The sequence below is a fragment of the Thunnus thynnus genome, chromosome 3 (assembly GCF_963924715.1).
Source record: "Thunnus thynnus chromosome 3, fThuThy2.1, whole genome shotgun sequence".
Lineage (NCBI taxonomy): Eukaryota > Metazoa > Chordata > Actinopteri > Scombriformes > Scombridae > Thunnus > Thunnus thynnus.
In genome coordinates, this window is record NC_089519.1 from 39166266 (window position 1) to 39192587 (window position 26322).

The following is a 26322-nucleotide window of genomic DNA, read 5'->3' on the forward strand; positions in this document are numbered from 1 at the left end:
GTAACTGGTCACTCCTGATCAGTCTGTGATTCAGTCCAGTCAGCTGCTCTGAGGTGTCTGTTCTCAGTAGAACCAGTTTGTTTCCAGTAGAACTGGTCTGTTCTCAGTAGAACCAGTTTGTTTCCAGTAGAACCAGTTTGTTTCCAGTAGAACCAGTTTGTTTCCAGTAGAACCGGTTTGTTTCCAGTAGAACCAGTGTGTGTGTGAGTGTGTGTGAGTGTGTGTGTGTGTGTGTGTGTGTGTTTTGGTCGGTTGGGAGCTTCACAGTTCGAATTTGCACCAACACAACCGACCAATCAGCTGCATCCTCCTCTGCTCTAGTGAACCGTAGTGATAATAGCGATAATGTTGTTATTATTATTAATAATAATATTAATTAAAACCAAGCGGCGCTACTGGAGGTCGGCTGACACGGCTCTGAATTTTGAGGATTATATACGTCAAATTTAAAGGTTGGGGCTTTTACTTTGAAATTTTCTAGGGGGCACTCCCTAGATCATATCAGATATCAAAGTTACGCCACTTTTGACACATGTGCAAAGTTTAGTGAGTTTTTGAGCGAGCCCCCCCAGCACCTCAGCTATGGAGCTGGCTGCCACGTCCAAACCCAACCGTGATACTAATTAAAATATTTACTAGTTTGTACTCAGGAGCAAAGTTCAGTGAGTTCTTCTGCATCCAAAAGGCCTCAAACATGTTGGTAAAATGAAAATTGACGCACTAAATTCAAAATGGCCGACTTCCTGTTGGGTGAAAAAATATTTAAAAAAAAGAATGTTGGGAAGAATGATGACAGCAGTGAACCCACCAAATTCCATGAACATCAAAGCAACTTTATTTCAAAATGGCCGTTGTTTGGGGTCGCTATGGAGCCCGCTGGCCACACCTAAGTCCAATTACTATAGAAGATATAATTTCCCCCCAATTGTGACGCATGTGTAAAGTTTCAGGAGTTTTCCAGCACCTTTAGCGGAGGAGAAGAAGAATTCTCTCAGATACAATAGATCCTCGGCACCACTGGCTGCTCGGGCTCCGATAATAATCTTTACAAAAACAACAGGTTTCTCTTCCCCTGGTACTGATAATAATAATCATCATCATCATCAGCATCATCATCATCATCAGCATAACATTATCATCATAATAATAATGATGATGATGATGATGATGATGATAATAATAATAATATGAATATGAATAATAATAATGATGATAATAATAATAACCTTGTGTCTCTGTGTGGTTCAGGAGCTGCAGGTGGAGTTTGAAGACGCTGCAGGATTCGTCCTTGGTGGAAACAGGTGAGAACATTTCTGCTTCTGTCACCTGTGGCTGATGATGTCACAGGCCTGATGATGTCACAGGCCTGATGATGTCACAGGCCTGATGATGTCACAGGCTGATGATGTCACAGGCTGATGTAAAGTCCTGAGCGTTCAGCTGACACACCGGGTGTTTATCATTGGTTGTTTCACGTCTACGTGCTGGTGATGATGATGTTTGAAGAACAAACAGCATAAATGTGCTCAGAGATGTGTTCAGGTGTAAATTAAGTTCATGAATTCATGGTTCGGCTTTTTTATTTATTTATATTTGTATCAAGTGATTTGTTACCAGATATAAATGTTTGTCACCCTCGAACCTCCAAACCTGCAGATCAATACGACGTCAACACGTTTAGCAGCAGACGTGATAAACTGTGATCATACAGTGACAGATTGTTCATAAAGGACGTGTTCATGTGTTCATGTGTTCATGTGTTCATGTCTTCATCTGTTCATATGTTCATGTCTTCATCTGTTCATATGTTCAGGTGTTCATGTGTTTATGTGTTCATATGTTCATGTGTTCATATGTTCATGTGTTCATATGTTCATGTGTTCATGTGTTCATATGTTCATGTCTTCATCTGTTCATATGTTCATGTGTTCATGTGTTTATGTGTTCATATGTTCATGTGTTCATATGTTCATGTGTTCATATGTTCATGTCTTCATCTGTTCATATGTTCAGGTGTTCATGTGTTCATATGTTCATGTCTTCATATGTTCATATGTTCAGGTGTTCATGTGTTCATATGTTCATGTGTTCATGTGTTTGTGTTTATGTGTTCATATGTTCATGTGTTCATGTGTTCATATGTTCATATGTTCATGTGTTCATGTGTTCATATGTTCATGTGTTCATATGTTCATGTGTTCATATGTTCATGTCTTCATCTTTTCATATGTTCATGTGTTCATGTGTTCATGTGTTCATATGTTCATGTGTTCATATGTTCATGTGTTCATATGTTCATCTGTTCATGTGTTCATGTGTTCGTATGTTCATGTGTTCATGTGTTCGTATGTTCATGTGTTCATGTGTTCATATGTTCATCTGTTCATGTGTTCATGTGTTCATATGTTCATGTGTTCATGTGTTCGTATGTTCATGTGTTCATGTGTTCATATGTTCATCTGCTCATGTGTTCATGTGTTCATTTGTTCATGTGTTCGTATGTTCATGTGTTCATGTGTTCGTATGTTCATCTGTTCATGTGTTCATGTGTTCGTATGTTCATGTGTTCATGTGTTTGTATGTTCATGTGTTCATATGTTCATATGTTCATGTGTTCATATGTTCAGGTGTTCATGTGTTCATATGTTCATGTGTTCGTATGTTCATGTGTTCACATGTTCATGTGTTCATATGTTCATGTGTTCGTATGTTCATGTGTTCACATGTTCGTATGTTCATCTGTTCATGTGTTCGTATGTTCATCTGTTCATGTGTTCATGTGTTCGTATGTTCATGTGTTCATATGTTCATATGTTCATGTGTTCATATGTTCAGGTGTTCATGTGTTCATATGTTCATGTGTTCGTATGTTCATGTGTTCATATGTTCATGTGTTCATATGTTCATGTGTTCATGTATTCATGTGTTCATGTATTCATATGTTCATGTGTTCATGTATTCATGTGTTCATGTATTCATATGTTCATGTGTTCGTATGTTCATGTGTTCATATGTTCATGTGTTCATGTATTCATATGTTCATGTGTTCATATGTTCATGTATTCATATGTTCATGTATTCATATGTTCATGTGTTCATATGTTCATGTGTTCATGTATTCATATGTTCATGTGTTCATATGTTCATGTGTTCATGTATTCATATGTTCATGTGTTCATGTATTCATGTTCGTGTTCATGTGTTCATGTCTTCATCTGTTCATGTGTTCATATGTTCATGTGTTCATGTATTCATATGTTCATGTGTTCATGTATTCATATGTTCATGTGTTCATATGTTCATGTGTTCATGTATTCATATGTTCATGTGTTCATGTATTCATATGTTCATGTGTTCATATGTTCATGTGTTCATGTATTCATATGTTCATGTGTTCAGGTATTCATATGTTCGTGTGTTCATGTGTTCATGTATTCATGTGTTCATATGTTCGTATGTTCATGTGTTCATGTGTTTGTATGTTCATGTATTCATGTGTTCATGTGTTCATGTGTTCGTGTGTTCATGTGTATGTATTTGTGTTCATGTGTTCATATGTTCATGTGTTCATGTATTCATGTTCGTGTGTTCATGTATTCATGTGTTCATATGTTTGTATGTTCATGTGTTCATGTGTTCATATGTTCATATATTCATGTATTCATATGTTCATGTATTCATGTGTTCATATGTTCACATGTTCATGTGTTCATGTATTCATATGGTCATGTGTTCATGTATTCATTTGTTCATGTATTCATATGTTCATGTGTTCATGTATTCATGTGTTCATATGTTCATGTGTTCATGTATTCATTTGTTCATGTATTCATATGTTCATGTGTTCATGTATTCATGTGTTCATATGTTCATGTGTTCATGTATTCATATGTTCATGTGTTCATATGTTCATGTGTTCATGTATTCATGTGTTCGTGTGTTCATGTGTTCATGTATTCATGTGTTCATGTGTTCATATGTTCATGTGTTCATGTATTCATGTGTTCATGTGTTCATATGTTCATGTATTCATGTGTTCATGTGTTCATATGTTCATATGTTCATGTATTCATGTGTTCATGTGTTCATATGTTCATGTGTATACTTGTGTATAAGTTATTCAGGTCTCGGTGCAATTAGACAGAAAAACAAAAAAACACGTCAAATCGCACAAACTATGGAAATAAAGTACTGAAAATACCAGATAATAATAATAATAATAACAATAATAATAATATAACAACAATAATAATAATAATGATATAATAATAATAATAATAATAATAATAATAATAATAATGATAATAATAATAACAATAACAATAATAATAACAATAATAATAATAATATAATAATAATAATAATAATGATATAATAATAATAACAATAATAATAATAATATAATAATAATAATAATAATAATAATAATAATAATGATATAATAATAATAACAATAATAATAATATAACAATAATAATAATAATAATAATAATAATAATAATAATGATATAATAATAATAACAATAATAATAATATAACAATAATAATAATAATAATAATAATAATAATAATAATAATGATGATATAATAATAATAACAATAATAATAATATAACAATAATAATAATCATAATAATAATAATAATAATAATAATGATATAATAATAATAACAATAATAATAATATAACAACAATAATAATAATAATAATAATAATAATGATATAATAATAATAATAACAATAATAATAATATAACAACAACAATAATAATAATAATAATAATGATATAATAATAATAACAATAATAATAATATAACAACAATAATAATAATAATAATAACAATAATAATAATAACAATAATAATAATAATGATATAATAATAATACCATAAATAAATCTTAGTGTCTCAGTAGTGAGACGGCGTTATGCGTTATCAGCAGGACACGCTGCTGTCAGCAGAGGAACTGTGATAGAAAGATGAAGCTCAGTGCTGGTCTTGAGAGCTGCAGTGTGTCAACCTCAGCGCAGCCTGAATAATTCATCAGCAGCCCCGGGGGGGGGGGGGGGGTGCAGGATGGAGGGGGGGGGGGTGAACACGGAGCAGCTGATGAAAATTTAAAGACGATGCATTTGAGCACTTTGGAAGATTTGCTAACGGTGAAGAAAATCCGGCACTGGAAGCTTTTAACTGGACGGCGGACCTTTTGTCCTGAGCTAAGGTCACCGCCATGTTTACTAATTCTGCTGCCTGAATGTGCTGACCTCTGACCTCTGACCTCATCACTGTGGGTCAGACCGGTGAAGCAGCTGGAACACACACAGTTTAACAGGTGTGAGCAGGTAAACTCAGCTGACAAGTTAAAAACAAAGAGATTCTGCTGAAGCAGCCGGAGTCAGCAAAACACGTTCACGGTGTGTTCACCTAGAGTCACACTGAACACATAAATAAGTAATCAATAAGTTAAATAAATAAAACTAGTAATAAATGTAAATCAGGGCGTTTGGCTCAGCGTTAATAATCTCAGCTGAGCGGTGCAGTGTGATGTCACAGGTACATGTGAAGTATGTCAATAAATCCAGAAAATACCAGATAATAATAATAATAATAATAACTTGTAAAAGTACTTAAGTATGAAAGTAATAGCAGCAGTAGCAAGAAGGCTGAGGATACTAGTTCATCATCTTCATCTTCTTCTGCTACCTCGACCGTGTTATAAGAAACGGATACAGACTCAAACATGGCGCCCGCTCAGTGGCGCATGAAGCAAAAAAGATGGCTTCCGACTGTAGAGAAATCACCCGGATGTGGTTCACGCTTCCTGGTTATTGTTGTTGTTGTTCCTGGTGTGTGTCACATGACGGACAGGAAGTTGTAATTACATGATTTGGGCACTATGTCAGACTCACAATAAGATTTGCAGACTTATAGAAGCTTTGATTTCTGCCGTGTGGACGTTGATTGACAGCTGTGATTGACAGCTGGCTCACCTGCTGCTCTCCCGCCTCCAGGACTCGCACTGAGTTGCACTGAGTTGCACCGTTGTTGCAATTGTCTCATTGGATGGCGGACCGGTTGCTCTGGTTCTGGTTCTAAGTGGCGGTCGTCCTCTGGTTCACCGCTGCATGTGTGTGTTGCCGCAGCCTCACTGTCCTACACGCTACGCACTGAGCTGCTCTTCAAAGGAGCTACAACACTTGTATAACAGATTTTAGTTAGAAAACATCTGAAAACACATTTTTTTTTAAAAACCGGGTGGGTATGAACTAAATCTGTGTACGTTTGTTTTGCAACCTTGCTCACCATTTTAACATGCTTCTCATGAAGTTCTGACGCGGACCGAGACCTGGAAGAAACGCAAACTGACAGTTTTCTTAATGTTAAGTGTTAGACATGAATTTTCAATCATGCTGCTGTGGACTGTAAATGCTGAGATAACTGGGTAAAGACTGAGAAACAGTTATATGACTGTATATAATGTGACTATTTAAATACCTGCCTTGTTAGCACAGTTAAGCTAAAGTAGCCAACGTTAGCCCGAGTGTGCAACACTTGGTGTTCACCCGCACGCTATTTGGAAGGTCGTCGAAACGGACACGATGCGCCGACCAGAAGATGCAACTCTGGGCTTCAAAGCGGCTCCAATGAAAGCAACGTGTGACGTTGAACCTCGCTACGTCCTGTACATACAGGATAAATCAAACTGGTTTTACAGTGCGGCGCTGCTCCTGGGGGGTCGTCCTCGACGTCATCCAGCAAGACGCTGCGTCAGCCAATCACATCCATGCAAACACATCTGTGGTGGATGGTCGTGTTCCTGCCGTTGAACTCAAAGATAAAATAGTTGCTGCTGTCCAGTTTTTCCTGAACTTGTAGAATGTTTAGAGCTGATGAATATTTTGCTTCCAGGGGACGTGAGACTCACCTGGACGCCGGCACTTCAGGTGAGGATGAAGATGAGGCTGAGGATGACGGCTGTGTGGAGAGAGGGGATGCGGACGACCACTCGGATGTCTCTGATGCTGCAGGTCACCGTGACAGTGGCGATATTGAAGTGCAGCAGTGAGTATGATGTACACCTGTGCACACCTGTGGGCTTGTCCACAACATCTGTGGAGGTGCTCACGGCAAGTCTCTCTCTCTCTTTTAGTGTAAAAGACTCGACACTGAGGCCCCGCCCTCCTCCTGCTGCCCCGCCCCCTCAGGTGTGTCGTCTCACCTGTTCTGATCAGCTGTCTGTCTCAGATCAGAACCAGCGAGTCAAATGTCTTTTCTTTCCATCAGGAAGAATCCCTGCCTCCTTACTGTGATCACCATGGCAACCAGGGGACCTTAAAGCCCCACCCTCTGTCAGAAAGCCCCGCCCGCTCCTCCACGCAGGGCCCGCCCAGACCACCCCCCCCCAAACTGCCCCCCCACAGACTCAGCAGTCCAGGTGGGTTCCACGTGCTGCACTGGAGAACGTTTTATGCATGCTGTAACACTCCTTACCTGTTCTACACCTGTTCTACACCTGTTCTACCTGTTCTACACCTGTTCTACACCTGCTCTACCTGTTCTACACCTGTTCTACACCTGTTCTACACCTGTTCTACACCTGTTCTACCTGTTCTACACCTGTTCTACACCTGCTCTACCTGTTCTACACCTGCTCTACCTGTTCTACACCTGTTCTACACCTGTTCTACACCTGTTCTACCTGTTCTACCTGTTCTACACCTGTTCTACACCTGTTCTACACCTGTTCTACCTGTTCTACACCTGTTCTACACCTGTTCTACACCTGTTCTACCTGTTCTACCTGTTCTACACCTGTTCTACACCTGTTCTACACCTGTTCTACACCTGTTCTACCTGTTCTACACCTGTTCTACCTGTTCTACACCTGTTCTACACCTGCTCTACCTGTTCTACACCTGCTCTACCTGTTCTACACCTGTTCTACACCTGTTCTACCTGTTCTACCTGTTCTACACCTGTTCTACACCTGTTCTACACCTGTTCTACACCTGTTCTACCTGTTCTACACCTGTTCTACCTGTTCTACACCTGTTCTACACCTGCTCTACCTGTTCTACACCTGCTCTACCTGTTCTACACCTGTTCTACACCTGTTCTACACCTGTTCTACCTGTTCTACCTGTTCTACACCTGTTCTACACCTGTTCTACCTGTTCTACACCTGCTCTACCTGTTCTACACCTGCTCTACCTGTTCTACACCTGTTCTACACCTGTTCTACACCTGTTCTACACCTGTTCTACCTGTTCTACCTGTTCTACACCTGTTCTACACCTGTTCTACCTGTTCTACACCTGTTCTACACCTGCTCTACACCTGCTCTACACCTGTTCTACCTGTTCTACACCTGTTCTACACCTGTTCTACACCTGTTCTACCTGTTCTACACCTGTTCTACACCTGTTCTACACCTGTTCTACACCTGCTCTACCTGTTCTACACCTGTTCTACCTGTTCTACACCTGTTCTACACCTGTTCTACACCTGTTCTACACCTGTTCTACCTGTTCTACACCTGTTCTACACCTGTTCTACACCTGCTCTACCCACCTGCTCTACCTGTTCTACACCTGTTCTACACCTGTTCTACACCTGTTCTACCTGTTCTACACCTGTTCTACACCTGTTCTACACCTGCTCTACCTGCTCTACCTGCTCAACATCTGTTCTGCCTGCTGTACACATGACCACACACCTGTTACACCTGTACTACACCCCCTGCTGTCCTGTGACGTATGTGAACACACCTGTGATGCTCCGTCTCTCTGCAGGAAGCGTACCGTCCTACTCTGAGCAGTCTGCAGCGCCCAACACTGTCCACAGCAGGAAAGACGTCCCAGTAAGACTCCACTTGTCTGTATGATGTTTACCTGAGACTGACAGCTCACCTGTCTGTATGATGTTTACCTGAGACTGACAGCTCACCTGTCTGTATGATGTTTACCTGAGACTGACAGCTCACCTGTCTGTATGATGTTTACCTGAGACTGACAGCTCACCTGTCTGTGCTGATTTGTCCTCTCGCTGCTCGCTGAGGTTTCTCTTTTCACCAGGATGCGGAGTAAAGGGCCGTCCACACCAAGAACGATAACCATAACAATAACTACAACGATAACAATGTGAGCATCCACGTTGTGTAAACAGCAGTGCCGAGCACACGCTGCCTGATCCGGCTGTGATCCAGAAGGGTTTGAAGGCGGGTGGTGGTTCAATGTGTTGCTCAGAAGTATTTCGGGACAGTAGTTGCTGTGATGTTCCAGTTTTTACAGACCAAACTGCACCGACCGCCGGTAGTTGACGACCAGCTGTTATTGTGCTGTGGCAGGACACACAGTATGAGCACGGATCTGAAGCCTGAAAGGGGCACTAACTTCATTATAATGCAGAACAAAGTTCCAGCATCATTGTATAATAAGAGAAACAAACTCATGTAAAGAAATCACCTCTGGCTGATTACAGTGTGTCGGTCCGTGGTGAGAAAGGAGCAAACCCGCATTAAAATAAATAAAGTCATCAGTCAGTTTACAGAATGAAGATGATATCTACAGGTTTCGGGCTTGATGGAGACTTTGTCTTGCTGTATGGTTTGGTTGATAGATTTTGATTGGCTGTCAGTGTTTCCATCGTTCTTTAAATCGCTCTGACCGTGATCCCGCTGTCGTTGTATAGTCGTAGTCTGGACTCCACTTATAGTTATAGTTATTGTTATAGTTTTCATTCTTGGTGTGGAACCCTGCAGCTCATTTCTGAACTGCTTTTATTTCTCTACATTTAATTCAGATAACAAACAAGATTAAGAGACAACATATTTAACTTTGAAACAGTGAAACAGCTTCTGTCCTGCAGGATCAGTCTGACTGTGACTCGTGTCGCCGTCGCTGATGATGATGATGTTAATGTGTGATCGTTGGATTGATGAGTAAACACATGTTGTCACTTCATCTTTCATGTATGTTTTTATGTTTCATGTGCTCTCTGCCGGATTATGTCTGAATAAAGTGACCATCCAGATACAGTTATATAATTTATATGAACATGAATGAGTACAGAGTGAGTCTGTAAACTCACAGCTTTGTGCAGAAACAGATCGTACCTGTCAGCAGGCTGAAGAGCCGCCGGCGTGTTCTGCCATGTGATGATTTTATTAAATATGACGATATATATATGAGTGATAAACTGTAAGCGTGATGGTTGAACTGATGTCAGTGTGTGTTTGTTCTGCAGAAACCCGTCAGTAACGGACTCCCACCGACTCCTAAAGTGCACGTGAGTCACTCAGCGGCGCACGTCTCTAAACTCCTGCGTATGTTCTCGTGTTCCTGAGGTTTCAAACGTTCTACCTGCTGTTCTGCTTTCTGTTCTCAGATGGGAGCCTGTTTCTCAAAGGTCTTTAATGGCTGTCCTCTGAAGATTCACTCTGCGGCGTCCTGGATCAACCCCAACACCCGTGGTACATGACCCCTGACCTCTGACCTCTGACCTCATCAGCTGCTTTGATTGTTGCTGAGACAGAAATTGAGATTATTATTTTTCAATGCACATTTTTAAATGGTATTTTTTGGCGTTTTGTTTTTTAGATCAGTATCTGATCTTCGGAGCTGAGGAGGGAATTTACACTCTGAACCTGAACGAGCTGCATGAGAACTGCATGGAACAGGTGAAGCATCAGCTGACTGAACTCTCCGTCTTATTAACGTCCCTCCACTCAGAAACACGTTCATTCTTGCTCCTTCAGCTGGATGTTTGTTCTCGTCTCTGATCTGGTTTAAGGGGCGGAGCTACATCACAGCCGGTCTGGAGTCAGTCCTGGTCCAGTATTGAACACTGACATGAACTTTACAGTGAAGGAAGAACATCTGGTGTCCAGCAGGAAAACTTTAGAAAGATATTTTTACAGATTCTGGGTTTTTAGTGACTTAGAAGGAGGAGATGTCGTTTAAAGGAAACAAAACAAACAAACTCGTCAGACACAAATTATTGTTAGAAGCAGATTATTGTTATGAGTCTTAATAACATCTGTCAGAGATCTTTAAACCTCAGGAGACCTGATCCACATCTGGATCAGACGTTTGATTTAGTTGATCTGAATGATAGATTTGTATTGATCCACCTGTCAGAGGGAAATAACGCAGTTCCGACTGCACGTCATCTGTTTGACAGTTTTAGTTTTTTAGTTACTTTTCAGATCAATAATACAAAATATAATCAATAACTAAATGACGATGTATTATTATAGGTGCAGATAAAACTTTATTTATCTCCAGGAGGAACACATGAATTCATCAATAATTATAATCCAATGAAATATTAAATCATCCTGTACAACAAGTACTTTTACTGTCTTTTACCTGTAACTGCGGCATTAAAACTTGTACTGAAGTCATATATCGTCTTCCAGGCAGTTTATGGAAACATTAAATATGAGACATCAGCAGGAGGCTGCTGTTTATCTCACATTATTCAACTCATCTCAACTTTATTTATCCAGACGATAACAGAGTTTCACTGTTCACTCACGAGTCTGATCACAAGTGTTGATATTCAACTCGATGTCTTTGCAGCTGTTTCCTCGCAGGTGTACCTGGGTTTACGTCATGAACAACACTCTGATCTCCATCTCAGGTGAGTCACAAACACGTCACTGATTCACTAAATCACACCATGAAAAATGAATAAAGATCAAAGAATTAACTATAACTGATGAATGAAAGAAACGTAAACTTTAAAATCTTCAGGGAAAAGGTTTCAAGTGAACATTGAAAAACACGTCGAGTGTTGTTTCAGTGTGTTAACTGAGCCCTGCGCTGTGTCTGCAGGCCGAGCCTCTCAGCTGCACTGCCACAGTCTGGTCGGTCTCTTCGAACAGGCGCAACACAAACAGAAGCTGCCGGTTTCCATTCCGACGCACCGTCTACCGGACCGCATCCTGCCACGGTCAGTCCCCCACCGACACGCTAAACACGTTCAACACGCTAAAACACACTAAACATCAGAGTCTGCTGAGGCCTGAGAGGGTTTGACGTTGAGGACTTAAAGTAACATAAGAGTTTGAAGGCTGTGAGGAAGATGAAGATTGTAGAGTTCAGGATGATGAAGGTGTTCTGCTGCCTCCTGCTGGACTCTGAGTAAAGTTTTCAGTGTTAATGAGTGACTGTAATGATTCACTCATCACATGTGTGACAGCTGTAAATCAGATGAAAAGAGAATCACAGATGTGTTTAGTGAGCTGCTGTCAGATCAGTGACTGACACTGAGAACCAACAACACCACAGAAATGTGTTTTGTCTCTTTGTTTGCAGGAAGTTTTCCATCTCCAGTAAAATTCCCGACACTAAAGGCTGTCTGAAGTGCTGCGTGGGTGAGTCATCAGCTGCTTCCCATCATGCATCACACCATGTTCCCACATGTTTGTCTTTTATTTCTTTTATTTTTTCTGTACATTTTTCTTTTTCTTTACTGAAGTACTGAAAACTATCAGAGTTCCCTCACTGAGGTCAGAGGTTGACTTCTGTCAGTGCTGCAGCTGACAGAGTTCATTGTGAATAACAGTGGATACAAAATGATACATAACAGGTGAGGTACATAAATACAAAACAGCCAAGAGAGACAAAAGACAAAAAGAAAGAGGGATAAGACAGATGAAGGAATATGACATCTCTGACGAGGGGTAAGCGAGTAGATGGATGTGTGTCTGTGTGAGATCAGTTTAGGGGGTTTAGATGAGCCAAGATAGAAACATTCATACACAAATACACTCAAACCCATACACGTGGATGCACAAAAACATACACATAGTGCATGCATGCAAATATTCCTCCTCTCTTATATATGGGCTAAAAATAATAAATAAATATATACATAAATAAAGTAAAGCACTAATAAGCAATTAAAAGTCAATTGATTCAGTTGATCACGTATAAGAGTGTGTGTGTGTGGGGGGGGGGAAACCAGCTCGCAGCAAAGGCACCGCACCTGGAGTGTCAGGCTGCATGACGGGACGGTGCCAGTCCTCTGAGGTGCAGAACCCAAAGAAGATTATTTATTTATCATTATTATAATTTTGGGTTACAGTGAATAAATAAGTCAAAGTAAATCTGTGACAAGGATCATTGTAAAATCTGGCTTCATTTCACGATGTCACTGTCTCCAAAATGTTTTTACACCTGGGTCAGAGGTTACAGGTGCAGTTGCACACATCCTCCAGCCAGACAGCAGTGATGACCTTTGACCCCCCATCCTCTCCCCACAGTGAGGAACCCCTACACAGGTCATAAATACCTGGGTGGAGCCTTCCAATCAGGTGTGGTCCTGCTGGAGTGGGTGGAGCCGATGCAGAAGTTCATGCTGGTGAAGGTAAGAAAGAAAGCAGGTGTGTGTTTCTCATGTCTGAAGCTGTCAGAATCACTGCCTTGCTCAAGGACACCTCACCTGTCAGGTGAGGAGCTCAGAGGAGAACCACTGCTCCTTCATATTCAGAAGAGTCAGGTGGTTCAGTATCTGATCAGAACCTTCCCTCTGAAGGAGGACACCCTGGGGCGGACCTCCCTGAACACACTGGAGGGATTATATATCCCATCAGGCCTGTGAACGCCTCCTCCAGGAGGAGCAGGAGCAGGAGCAGGCTTCCCTACGTAGTCTGCTGCCACCATTAGCCAGATCTGGATAAGAGGCTGAAAATGGATGGAATATTTCTCCCAAAATGATATCTGAAATATTTAAGAGCTAATGATGATGACACTAGCTGTGTGTCTTATCTGCCCCGCACTGACATGGGTTGTATCCGATCCTGGCCCAGCCTGAACCAGAACTAGTGTCAGAAGCATTTATTAAAATGCGTATCTTCCTGAATTTAAATGATGCTCTGATGAATTGAGTGCCTCCTGCAGACGGGCTACATCATGGGACAGACAGTGAGAATCAGGCCCAGTGATAACTCTGCCTGTCCCCCTCAGAACATGGACTTCCAGCCTCCATGTCCTCTGGAGGTTTTAGAGCTGCTGGTCATCCCGGAGCAGCCGTACCCTCTGATCTGTGTCGGCCTCAGCAGAGGAACTGAACCCAATCAACCCGTCAGCTTCCAGACCCTCGATCCCAATTCCTCCTGCCCCACCCTCCCTGACACAGGTACAACTCCCCCAGACTCAGGTACAACTCCCCCAGACTCAGGTACAACTCCCCTTGACTCAGGTACAACTCCCCCTGACTCAGGTACTACTCCCCTTGACTCAGGTACAACTCCCCCTGACTCAGGTACTACTCCCCTTGACTCAGGTACAACTCCTCCTGATTCAGATACAACTCCCCCTGACTCAGGTACAACTCCCCTTGACTCAGGTACAACTCCCCCTGACTCAGGTACAACTCCCCTTGACTCAGGTACAACTCCCCCTGACTCAGGTACAACTGCCCCAGACTCACATACAACTCCTCCTGACTCAGATACAACTGACTCAGATACAACTGACTCAGGTACAACTCCCCCAGACTCAGGTACAACTCCTCCTGACTCAGGTACAACTCCCCCAGACTCAGGTACAATTCCCCCAGACTCAGGTACAACTCCTCTTGACTCAGGTACAACTCCCCCTGACTCAGATACAACTCCCCCTGACTCAGATACAACTCCCCCTGACTCAGGTACAACTCCCCCAGACTCAGGTACAACTCCTCCTGACTCAGGTACAACTCCTCCTGACTCAGGTACAATTCCCCCAGACTCAGGTACAACTCCTCTTGACTCAGGTACAACTCCCCCTGACCCAGGTACAACTCCCCCTGACTCAGATACAACTCCCCCTGACTCAGGTACAACTCCCCCAGACTCAGGTACAACTCCTCCTGACTCAGGTACAACTCCCCCAGACTCAGGTACAACTCCCCCTGACTCAGGTACAACTCCTCCCGACTCAGGTACAACTCCCTTTGACTCGGGTACAACTCCCCCTGACTCAGGTACAACTCCCCCAGACTCAGGTACAACTCCTCCCAACTCAGGTACAACTCCCCCAGACTCAGGTACAACTCCCCCTGACTCAAGTACAACTCCCCTTGACTCAGGTACAACTCCCCCTGACTCAGGTACAACTCCCCCTGACTCAGGTACAACTCCCCCTGACTCAGGTACAACTCCTCCCGACTCAGGTACAACTCCCTTTGACTTGGGTACAACTCCCCCTGACTCAGGTACAACTCCTCCTGACTCAGGTACAACTCCCTCTGACTCAGGTACAACTCCCTTTGACTTGGGTACAACTCCCCCTGACTCAGGTACAACTCCTCCTGACTCAGGTACAACTCCCTCTGACTCAGGTACAACTGACTCAGGTACAACTCCTCCTGACTCAGGTACAACTCCTCCTGACTCAGGTAAAACTGACTCAGGTACAACTCCCTCTGACTCAGGTACAACTGACTCAGGTACAACTCCTCCTGACTCAGGTACAACTCCCCCTGACTCAGATACAACTGACTCAGGTACAACTCCCCCAGACTCAGGTACTACTCCTCCTGACTCAGGTAAAACTCCTCCTGACTCAGGTACAACTCAGGTGCTCCAACTGCTACTGACTCCAAACAACCCTCCCATGCATGGTGTAGGCCTATGTATCCCTTAGCAAGCAAAGTTTATTTATATAGCTCCTTTCACAAACACCACTTACAAAGTGCTTCACAGTCAAAGAAATAAAATAAAATAAAGTAAAATAAAATAAAATAGAATAAAATAAGGTAAAATAAAGTAAAATAAAATTAGAATAAAATAAAAAACAAAGACACCAGTTAAAATATTCAAGGAGAGCAGATAAAATAGACAAATTAAGATAGAATAGCACATACTACCCAAACGCCTGTCTGAACAAATGGGTTTTTGGCTGCTTTTTAAAAGGGTCTACATTATACAAGGACCTTAAGCTTGTTGGAAGACTATTACAAAGCTTAGGGACCTCCCCAGGTCTTAAAACGTGTACCGGGTACACTTAGAAAGCCTTGGGAGGAGGATCTAAGAGCTAGTGGTGTAGGTATGCAGAAGGTCCACAATGTACTGTGGAGCCTGGCCATGTAGGGCTGTATAAGTGAGCACCAAAATTTTAAAATGAATCCTAAAATTTACATTATATACTGTATACTGTGTATTATGTGTACTGTATGCTAACAGTGGGTCTCCTTGCAGAAAACCCTAAAAGCTGTGTGATCCACATCACTCAGCTGGAGAGAGACACAGTCCTAGTCTGTCTGGACCGTAAGTTCACTCTTTATGCTTCAGTCAGATGAATCACAGAGCTCAGACAGCAGATGATTTTTGTTATAATGAACACAGCATATGGAATATTTATTTATTGATTCATAAGTTTTACTCAGATGGTTTTAGCAGAAGACGACTCAAGCTGTGTTTGTACTTTTTATTTCCTGCAGGTTGTATAAAGATCGTGAATCTCCAGGGGAAGCTTAAGTCCAGCAAGAAGCTGTCAGCTGAGCTCACCTTCAACTTCCAGATTGAGGCGATCGGTAAACCACTTTAAGTCTGTTTAAACCACCTTAAATCTTAAAGTACCGTCTGAATCTGTCTCCAGGTGTGTTCTGTGTTGACCTCGGTGTCCTCCTCTTCCTCAGTGTGTTTACAGGACAGTGTTTTGGCCTTCTGGAGACATGGCATGCAGGGGCGGAGCTTCAGATATAACAAGGTAATAATCATCCAATCAGAGCGCAAGACCCCGCCCACCTCACTGCTGTATCATAATGTTTTTTTCTTCTTTACAGATCACCCAGGAGATCAGTGACATCAGCAGGATGTTCCGCCTGCTGGGCTCTGACAGGTGAGACACCTGTCTGTCTGCTTACCTGTCTGTGTTCTCATCTGTCTGTAGCTGAGGGCAATTCAATCTGTCCTTAAATATCATTACTGGATCTCTTGGCTGCTGCTAGTTTCTTATATGTTCTGTTGGGAGAAAATATGTTTCAGTGGGTATTTACAATTCAATATAAACAATATATTTTGCCACTTTGGGTAGATTGTCTGCAGTGTACTGGGTGAGCCTGTGGTGTAAATAGAGAACAACTTATGTTGTTTAGTTTTATTATATGTGATTGGTTGTTTATGAGTCATGTCACGTTTGCTGGATTGTGATTGGCCGTGGGGCAGGAGCTAGCGAAGATGCAGGGGTCAAGAAAAGAAAAAAAGAGAGTGAGTAGCAGTGACAAGGGAGCTCGGAGAGAAAGCAGAGGAGAGAAAAAGACTACGAGAGATGTAATAACAAGATTTAAAAAGTGTGTTTGCAAGTTATAACGCTGTAGAAATTAGAGCATAAGACTGCAAACCAGTGAACGCCGGCTGTGTGTGCTGTGACCAGTAACACAGCGACGCAGTAGCAGATATTGTGTAGTTAGCCTTTTCAGCTAGTTAGCTTAGCTAGCTGCCAACCAGGAACCTTCTGAACTGCCCAGAAAGTGTTTGGACGGCCCAAATAGTGGTCCGGGTGACCAGGATGAAGCCTGGTAGCTCCTCTGGCAACAAGGGCACCACGTTCAGCCATCAGCCCACCGCTTCAGTCCACCACGGTTGGCTGTGTAACATCAACACTGTGACTCAAACGCTGCTATTGTGCTTCAGAGAAGAAGAAAGAAGTCTTTTGGCTCATGAAGAAAAATAGTACGTTTTTATGATTGATTCATGATTCAGTAATCTTTATTTTATAAATAAATCGGCTACGAGAAGCTGCTGTTGTGCTTTACAGCCGACTGTTTCCTGTCAGATCAGCTGACCAATCAATGCACACATTGGATCAAAGGGGTGTTGCTGTCCGTTAAAACACTTCCTCTCTCCTCCTCTCCTCCTGGAGCCTCCTCTCTCCTCTCTCCTCGCTCCTCGCTCCTCCTCTCCTCCAGGAGCCTCCTCTCTCCTCTCTCCTCTCTCCTCGCTCCTCGCTCCTCCTCTCCTCCAGGAGCCTCCTCTCTCCTCTCTCCTCTCTCCTCGCTCCTCGCTCCTCCAGGAGCCTCCTCTCTCCTCTCTCCTCTCTCCTCTCTCCTCTCTCCTCCTCTCCTCCTGGAGCCTCCTCTCTCCTCTCTCCTCGCTCCTCGCTCCTCCTCTCCTCCAGGAGCCTCCTCTCTCCTCTCTCCTCTCTCCTCTCTCCTCTCTCCTCCTCTCCTCCTGGAGCCTCCTCTCTCCTCTCTCCTCTCTCCTCTCTCCTCTCTCCTCCAGGAGCCTTCTCTCTCCTCTCTCCTCTCTCCTCGCTCCTCGCTCCTCCTCTCCTCCAGGAGCCTCCTCTCTCCTCTCTCCTCGCTCCTCGCTCCTCCTCTCCTCCAGGAGCCTCCTCTCTCCTCTCTCCTCTCTCCTCTCTCCTCTCTCCTCCTCTCCTCCTGGAGCCTCCTCTCTCCTCTCTCCTCGCTCCTCGCTCCTCCTCTCCTCCAGGAGCCTCCTCTCTCCTCTCTCCTCTCTCCTCGCTCCTCGCTCCTCCTCTCCTCCAGGAGCCTCCTCTCTCCTCTCTCCTCGCTCCTCGCTCCTCCTCTCCTCCAGGAGCCTCCTCTCTCCTCTCTCCTCTCTCCTCGCTCCTCGCTCCTCCTCTCCTCCAGGAGCCTCCTCTCTCCTCTCTCCTCGCTCCTCCTCTCCTCCAGGAGCCTCCTCTCTCCTCTCTCCTCTCTCCTCCTCTCCTCCAGGAGCCTCCTCTCTCCTCTCTCCTCTCTCCTCTCTCCTCTCTCCTCTCTCCTCCTCTCCTCCAGGAGCCTCCTCTCTCCTCTCTCCTCGCTCCTCCTCTCCTCCAGGAGCCTCCTCTCTCCTCTCTCCTCTCTCCTCTCTCCTCTCTCCTCCTCTCCTCCAGGAGCCTCCTCTCTCCTCTCTCCTCGCTCCTCGCTCCTCCTCTCCTCCAGGAGCCTCCTCTCTCCTCTCTCCTCTCTCCTCTCTCCTCTCTCCTCTCTCCTCTCTCCTCCAGGAGCCTCCTCTCTCCTCTCTCCTCTCTCCTCTCTCCTCCTCTCCTCCAGGAGCCTCCTCTCTCCTCTCTCCTCGCTCCTCCTCTCCTCCAGGAGCCTCCTCTCTCCTCTCTCCTCGCTCCTCCTCTCCTCTCTCCTCTCTCCTCTCTCCTCCTCTCCTCCTCTCCTCTCTCCTCGCTCCTCCTCTCCTCTCTCCTCTCTCCTCTCTCCTCTCTCCTCTCTCCTCTCTCCTCTCTCCTCGCTCCTCCTGGAGCCTCCTCTCTCCTCCTCCAGGAGAGGACTAGAGGAACAGAGTTAGTGTAATGAAAAGCAGCTCTGGCTGTTCTGTTGTTTATGTGTCACTAATATTAAAATAAACAGGAATAAAAGTTTAATTAAATCAAACACAGAGCGACACCTACAGGACTCACCTGTCTGTCTGTCTGATCACCTGTCTGTCTGCTCACCTGTCTGTCTGATCACCTGTCTGTCTGATCACCTGTCTGTCTGATCACCTGTCTGTCTGTCTGATCACCTGTCTGTCTGTCTGCTCACCTGTCTGTCTGATCACCTGTCTGTCTGATCACCTGTCTGTCTGCTCACCTGTCTGTCTGATCACCTGTCTGTCTGTCTGATCACCTGTCTGTCTGTCTGTCTGATCACCTGTCTGTCTGCTCACCTGTCTGTCTGTCTGATCACCTGTCTGTCTGATCACCTGTCTGTCTGTCTGCTCACCTGTCTGTCTGTCTGATCACCTGTCTGTCTGATCACCTGTCTGTCTGCTCACCTGTCTGTCTGCTCACCTGTCTGTCTGATCACCTGTCTGTCTGTCTGATCACCTGTCTGTCTGCTCACCTGTCTGTCTGCTCACCTGTCTGTCTGATCACCTGTCTGTCTGTCTGCTCACCTGTCTGTCTGTCTGATCACCTGTCTGTCTGTCTGTCTGATCACCTGTCTGTCTGTCTGATCACCTGTCTGTCTGTCTGTCTGCTCACCTGTCTGTCTGTCTGCTCACCTGTCTGTCTGTCTGATCACCTGTCTGTCTGATCACCTGTCTGTCTGTCTGCTCACCTGTCTGTCTGCTCACCTGTCTGTCTGCTCACCTGTCTGTCTGATCACCTGTCTGTCTGTCTGTCTGCTCACCTGTCTGTCTGTCTGCTCACCTGTCTGTCTGCTCACCTGTCTGTCTGTCTGTCTGATCACCTGTCTGTCTGATCACCTGTCTGTCTGTCTGATCACCTGTCTGTCTGATCACCTGTCTGTCTGCTCACCTGTCTGTCTGTCTGCTCACCTGTCTGTCTGTCTGATCACCTGTCTGTCTGCTCACCTGTCTGTTTGTCTGCTCACCTGTCTGTCTGCTCACCTGTCTGTCTGATCACCTGTCTGTCTGATCACCTGTCTGTCTGTCTGCTCACCTGTCTGTCTGATCACCTGTCTGTCTGCTCACCTGTCTGTCTGTCTGCTCACCTGTCTGTCTGCTCACCTGTCTGTCTGCTCACCTGTCTGTCTGATCACCTGTCTGTCTGTCTGATCACCTGTCTGTCTGCTCACCTGTCTGTCTGATCACCTGTCTGTCTGCTCACCTGTCTGTCTGCTCACCTGTCTGTCTGTCTGCTCACCTGTCTGTCTGATCACCTGTCTGTCTGTCTGCTCACCTGTCTGTCTGATCACCTGTCTGTCTGTCTGCTCACCTGTCTGTCTGATCACCTGTCTGTCTGTCTGCTCACCTGTCTGTCTGATCACCTGTCTGTCTGTCTGCTCACCTGTCTGTCTGATCACCTGTCTGTCTGCTCACCTGTCTGTCTGTCTGCTCACCTGTCTGTCTGATCACCTGTCTGTCTGCTCACCTGTCTGTCTGTCTGATCACCTGTCTGTCTGCTCACCTGTCTGTCTGATCACCTGTCTGTCTGATCACCTGTCTGTCTGATCACCTGTCTGTCTGTCTGAACACCTGTCTGTCTGTCTGTCTGCTCACCTGTCTGTCTGCTCACCTGTCTGTCTGATCACCTGTCTGTCTGTCTGCTCACCTGTCTGTCTGATCACCTGTCTGTCTGTCTGATCACCTGTCTGTCTGTCTGTCTGATCACCTGTCTGTCTGCTCACCTGTCTGTCTGATCACCTGTCTGTCTGTCTGCTCACCTGTCTGCCTGTCTGCTCACCTGTCTGTCTGCTCACCTGTCTGTCTGATCACCTGTCTGTCTGATCACCTGTCTGTCTGTCTGCTCACCTGTCTGTCTGATCACCTGTCTGTCTGCTCACCTGTCTGTCTGTCTGATCACCTGTCTGTCTGATCACCTGTCTGTCTGTCTGCTCACCTGTCTGTCTGCTCACCTGTCTGTCTGTCTGCTCACCTGTCTGTCTGTCTGATCACCTGTCTGTCTGCTCACCTGTCTGTCTGATCACCTGTCTGTCTGCTCACCTGTCTGTCTGTCTGCTCACCTGTCTGTCTGTCTGATCACCTGTCTGTCTGCTCACCTGTCTGTCTGATCACCTGTCTGTCTGCTCACCTGTCTGTCTGATCACCTGTCTGTCTGCTCACCTGTCTGTCTGTTTGATCACCTGTCTGTCTGCAGGGTCGTTGTCCTGGAGAGCAGAGCGACAGATAACCCGACTGAACACAGTAACCTGTACATCCTCGCCGGACATGAAAACAGCTACTGAACCAGGACCAGACCAGGACCAGACCAGAACCAAGGAAGGACCATACCAGGACCAGACCAAAACCAAACCAGAACCAAGGCAGGACCAAACCAGGACCAGACCAAAACCAAACCAGAACCAAGGCAGGACCAAACCAGGACCAAACCAGGACCAGACCAGAACCAAGGCAGGACCAAACCAGGACCAGACCAAAACCAAACCAGAACCAAACCAGGACCAAACCAGGACCAGACAAAGGTCAAACCAGGACCAGACCAAAACCAAACCAGAACCAAGGCAGGACCAAACCAGGACCAAACCAGGACCAGACCAGAACCAAGGCAGGACCAAACCAGGACCAGACCAAAACCAAACCAGAACCAAACCAGGACCAAACCAGGACCAGACAAAGGTCAAACCAGTTGAGATGAAGTTGTGTGTAGGTACAGGACGCAGGACGCTCAGATACAGTTCACTCTTCTTCGCTGGTTCTCTGGTGACGCAGCAGCACAGTGAGGGAACCATTCAGGCCGACAGGTGTAGAGTTGAAGGGGGCGTGGTCTAGAGTTGAAGGGGGCGTGGTCTAGAGTTGAAGGGGGCGTGGTCTATAACAGACTAATAAAAAGTGCCAAAAAAGTTCAGTTACCTTGTTAAAATCTTGAAATCATCTCGTCCTCCTTCTCCAGACTCTGTAAATATATCAACAGTTTTCCTGCCAGATGTTCCTCCGTCTCAGTGTTCAGGTTTCATCATCACACTGTGTACGTTGATACCGGACCGTGATTGGCTCCAGATTAGTTGTGATGTCACAAATCCTGCTCGTAGGCCCGCCTCTACTGACCCTCGTGCAACAAACACTCGCACCAACAAACCTCACAGAGAGAAGAAAACGTTCCTGCAACAAGTCTGAAAATGTCCCAGAAACCAAAGTCTTCATCGCATCGTCGTTCTTCTTCTGCTGTCAGCAGCAGCGAAGAGAAACTTTAACGTTTGGAGGAAACATCACAGTCTCAGCAGGCGGGAACGTTTATATTCTTCTTGTGTAGAAGGAAGACGATCACAAATACTTGAACATCAGCTGATCAATAAACCATCAATACTCTGCTGTAACAGTCTGGATCCTCCAGATGTGATCACAGCAGCATCTGGTGGACGGGAGACGAACTGCAGCTGTAACACATCACACCAGAGGTCCACGGCTGAGGGTGTAGATGACATGTGCAATCCCACAATGCAATGCTCCACATTTTATAGACGTGAAAATGACCGTCACATGACTCTGCAGTCACGACACAAACCGACGATGATCAGCGAGTCTGAAACCTGCTGCTGAGTGATGTTTAGTGTCTGTTGGACGCAGCTCAGCTGATGCGGAGGCTGCAGGGTCAGAGGTCAGAGGTCAGAGGTCAGAGGTTATTTGAAATCACTCTCAGATATTTGAGTTGACATTTTTATAAAAACTATTTCCAGCTTTTATAAACAGATCTGTGATCAACTTTAATATTTTACATTTATTAAATGTTTTCATGTTGTAAATAATGTAAAATAAAAACCATCTTTTTAAGACTCTGTCCGTCACTTCACTACAGAATCAGAGTTAATATATGTTAATATATGGAGAGGAGGATCAAACTGACCCACAACAGTTATTATAATTATAACTTTCTTACTCTTTCTTCTCTTATTAGATTCATTATGTTTGTGTTTTTCAGGGAGACTCATTTAATCACTGAAAGTATGTTTGTATTCTGCGTTAAGCCTAAAGGTTAAAGGTCTTGCTGCATGTATGAACCTGAATCTTATCAGTATATTGTTTTTGTTGTCCAGAGACGGGACGGATAACGGCTCTGGATAAACATATATTATACGTACGACAGTGATCAGAAGCAACAACTTAATATATGCTGAAGTTAATTTAATGATGAATATTCCTGGTATGAAGCTCTGTACTGGGAATGAATGGGACGTTCATCACCCAGTGAAGAGGAAGAGGAGGAAGGAGGAAGGAGTGGATCTGAAGCAGAGGAGTGTGTATCCTGGATAATAAGACGTTACTCTTTAAACATGAATGTTGTGTTACAGACGGCAGCGGTCGACCGACCCGCCCTGCTGACGCTGTCACTGAGGCTTTGTTGGAGTTTGCTGAGCTTGAAACTGAACGCTGTATTATCGGTGTCGCAGGTCATCTGATACCACTTATTGATCGACTGCCTGCATCAGAAAGAGGAAGGGCATCAGCAGACGTGACGGGTTTGTTGATGTCTGTACATCCAAACTTAAAGGATTCAAATACTCATTAAAGTAGTTTAAAATAGATCCCTGAGGTAATGCTGTCTTCTTCCAGGGCATCTTGTGATGTAGGAATTATTTCTGTTTCTGATTAAGGACCAATTTAAAGAGATTTAAAATCTTTATCTGGGGACATTATTAAGAAACATCAAACATACGGAGCAACAGAGGTTAAAATAGTCGGATATCACAGGACGGAGGTGTAGTCATATTAATCCGCTGAAATATCCATATGAACATATTTCAACCATTTCTGACCCAAACGGTCGTTATTTTATAGTAACAGGCCACATTTCCTCACAACATGTAACTTTCTTAAACATATATGCACGATTTCCCAGTTGATGCCAGTTTGACCTCTGATGTAATCTCTACCAAATACCACATTTTAATTTCTGATCACAGCCCTGTTGAACTAAAGCCCACGTTTAACCAACATCACTCCATGACTTAATAACAGACTATCTGTCCCACAATGACGCTCCTGATGTGACTCCACTCTTTGGGAAGCTTTCCAGCTTGTTATGTGAGGACACATTATAGCTTATATTATATATATATATGTTAGCCTACGAGGCCAGACGGAGAGACTCGTCAGAGATCAGTGACTACAGAACGGCTGCCTCACCTTCTGAGCTGAATGATAGAAATAAACTGAAATACAAATATAATTCTGTTCTTTCCACGTGAGTATGATGCTACTGAAAGTAAAAGACTCGTCGGCCTAGAAGCAGACAGGCTAACACAGCAATTAATACAATTAGAGGCACAATGGGAACTATTTCCACAGACCCAAAAGAAATGAATGAATCTTTCCAGAAGGTCTATGACGACCTTCAGACATCTAAAACCGCTCTCCACCTTCCCAAACTGAGCTCCTCATAAGATGAGAGGAAATCGCAGAGGCGATACGTTGTTTCCCCAGTGGGACGGACTTAGCATAGAGGTTTACAAAGCAGACTTACTCCCATCGTGTTCAGGAGGTTTAATCTGCCGTCTCCCTGAATCTTTATACTCAGCTAACATCTCCCCGAATCTTTATACTCAGCTAACATCTCCCCGAATCTTTATACTCAGCTAACATCTCCCTTAATCTTTATACTCAGCTAACATCTCCCCGAATCTTTATACTCAGCTAACATCTCCCTTAATCTTTATACTCAGCTAACATCTCCCCGAATCTTTATACTCAGCTAACATCTCCCTTAATCTTTATACTCAGCTAACATCTCCCTTAATCTTTATACTCAGCTAACATCTCCCTGAATCTTTATACTCAGCTAACATCTCCCCGAATCTTTATACTCAGCTAACATCTCCCTTAATCTTTATACTCAGCTAACGTCTCCCTTAATCTTTATACTCAGCTAACATCTCCCTTAATCTTTATACTCAGCTAACATCTCCCTTAATCTTTATACTCAGCTAACATCTCCCCGAATCTTTATACTCAGCTAACATCTCCCTTAATCTTTATACTCAGCTAACGTCTCCCTTAATCTTTATACTCAGCTAACATCTCCCCGAATCTTTATACTCAGCTAACATCTCCCTTAATCTTTATACTCAGCTAACGTCTCCCTGAATCTTTATACTCAGCTAACGTCTCCCTTAATCTTTATACTCAGCTAACGTCTCCCTTAATCTTTATACTCAGCTAACGTCTCCCTGAATCTTTATACTCAGCTAACGTCTCCCTTAATCTTTATACTCAGCTAACGTCTCCCTGAATCTTTATACTCAGCTAACATCTCCCTTAATCTTTATACTCAGCTAACGTCTCCCTTAATCTTTATACTCAGCTAACGTCTCCCTGAATCTTTATACTCAGCTAACGTCTCCCTTAATCTTTATACTCAGCTAACGTCTCCCTGAATCTTTATACTCAGCTAACGTCTCCCTTAATCTTTATACTCAGCTAACGTCTCCCTGAATCTTTATACTCAGCTAACGTCTCCCCGAATCTTTATACTCAGCTAACGTCTCCCTTAATCTTTATACTCAGCTAACGTCTCCCTGAATCTTTATACTCAGCTAACGTCTCCCTTAATCTTTATACTCAGCTAACGTCTCCCTGAATCTTTATACTCAGCTAACGTCTCCCTGAATCTTTATACTCAGCTAACATCTCCCTTAATCTTTATACTCAGCTAACATCTCCCTTAATCTTTATACTCAGCTAACATCTCCCTGAATCTTTATACTCAGCTAACATCTCCCCGATATTGAAAAAAGATGAGATGTTGCCTCATATCGTCCTGTTGCTCTTGCTGTTAGAAAGGTTGATCATCACGTCTCACTGTATGCAGATGATGTGGTTTTATTCGTGTCCATCCTGCCTCCTGCATTACAACTCATTAACATGTTCTGGTTGCACTGTTAACTGAGAGTGAATTCATGCTTCTTAAAGGAAACTTGAGCCCAAAGTTTCTTGAAAACTTGTCCGTTCATATTGCTACAGATGAAATTAAATATTC

At 43.9% G+C, this 26322-nt stretch overlaps 1 protein-coding gene across 2 annotated transcripts in view; it reads left to right on the forward strand.

Annotated features, from left to right (window-relative positions):
• Positions 1–21718, forward strand: part of LOC137180463 (mitogen-activated protein kinase kinase kinase kinase 3-like) — a 66704-nt gene extending 44986 nt beyond the window's left edge. For both annotated transcript variants that reach the window (XM_067585852.1, XM_067585853.1), the window contains 18 exons: positions 1249–1301; positions 6908–7060; positions 7149–7203; positions 7283–7433; positions 8791–8858; positions 10244–10285; positions 10385–10469; positions 10597–10676; positions 11581–11641; positions 11836–11953; positions 12319–12377; positions 13269–13372; positions 13972–14143; positions 16188–16256; positions 16430–16522; positions 16628–16698; positions 16775–16830; positions 21490–21718. In XM_067585852.1, coding sequence (XP_067441953.1) covers positions 1249–1301; positions 6908–7060; positions 7149–7203; positions 7283–7433; positions 8791–8858; positions 10244–10285; positions 10385–10469; positions 10597–10676; positions 11581–11641; positions 11836–11953; positions 12319–12377; positions 13269–13372; positions 13972–14143; positions 16188–16256; positions 16430–16522; positions 16628–16698; positions 16775–16830; positions 21490–21577 — 1578 coding nt within the window. In that variant the 3' untranslated portion in view covers positions 21578–21718. The remainder of the gene's footprint in view (positions 1–1248; positions 1302–6907; positions 7061–7148; positions 7204–7282; positions 7434–8790; positions 8859–10243; positions 10286–10384; positions 10470–10596; positions 10677–11580; positions 11642–11835; positions 11954–12318; positions 12378–13268; positions 13373–13971; positions 14144–16187; positions 16257–16429; positions 16523–16627; positions 16699–16774; positions 16831–21489) is intronic.
• Positions 21719–26322: the final 4604 nt, after the last annotated feature.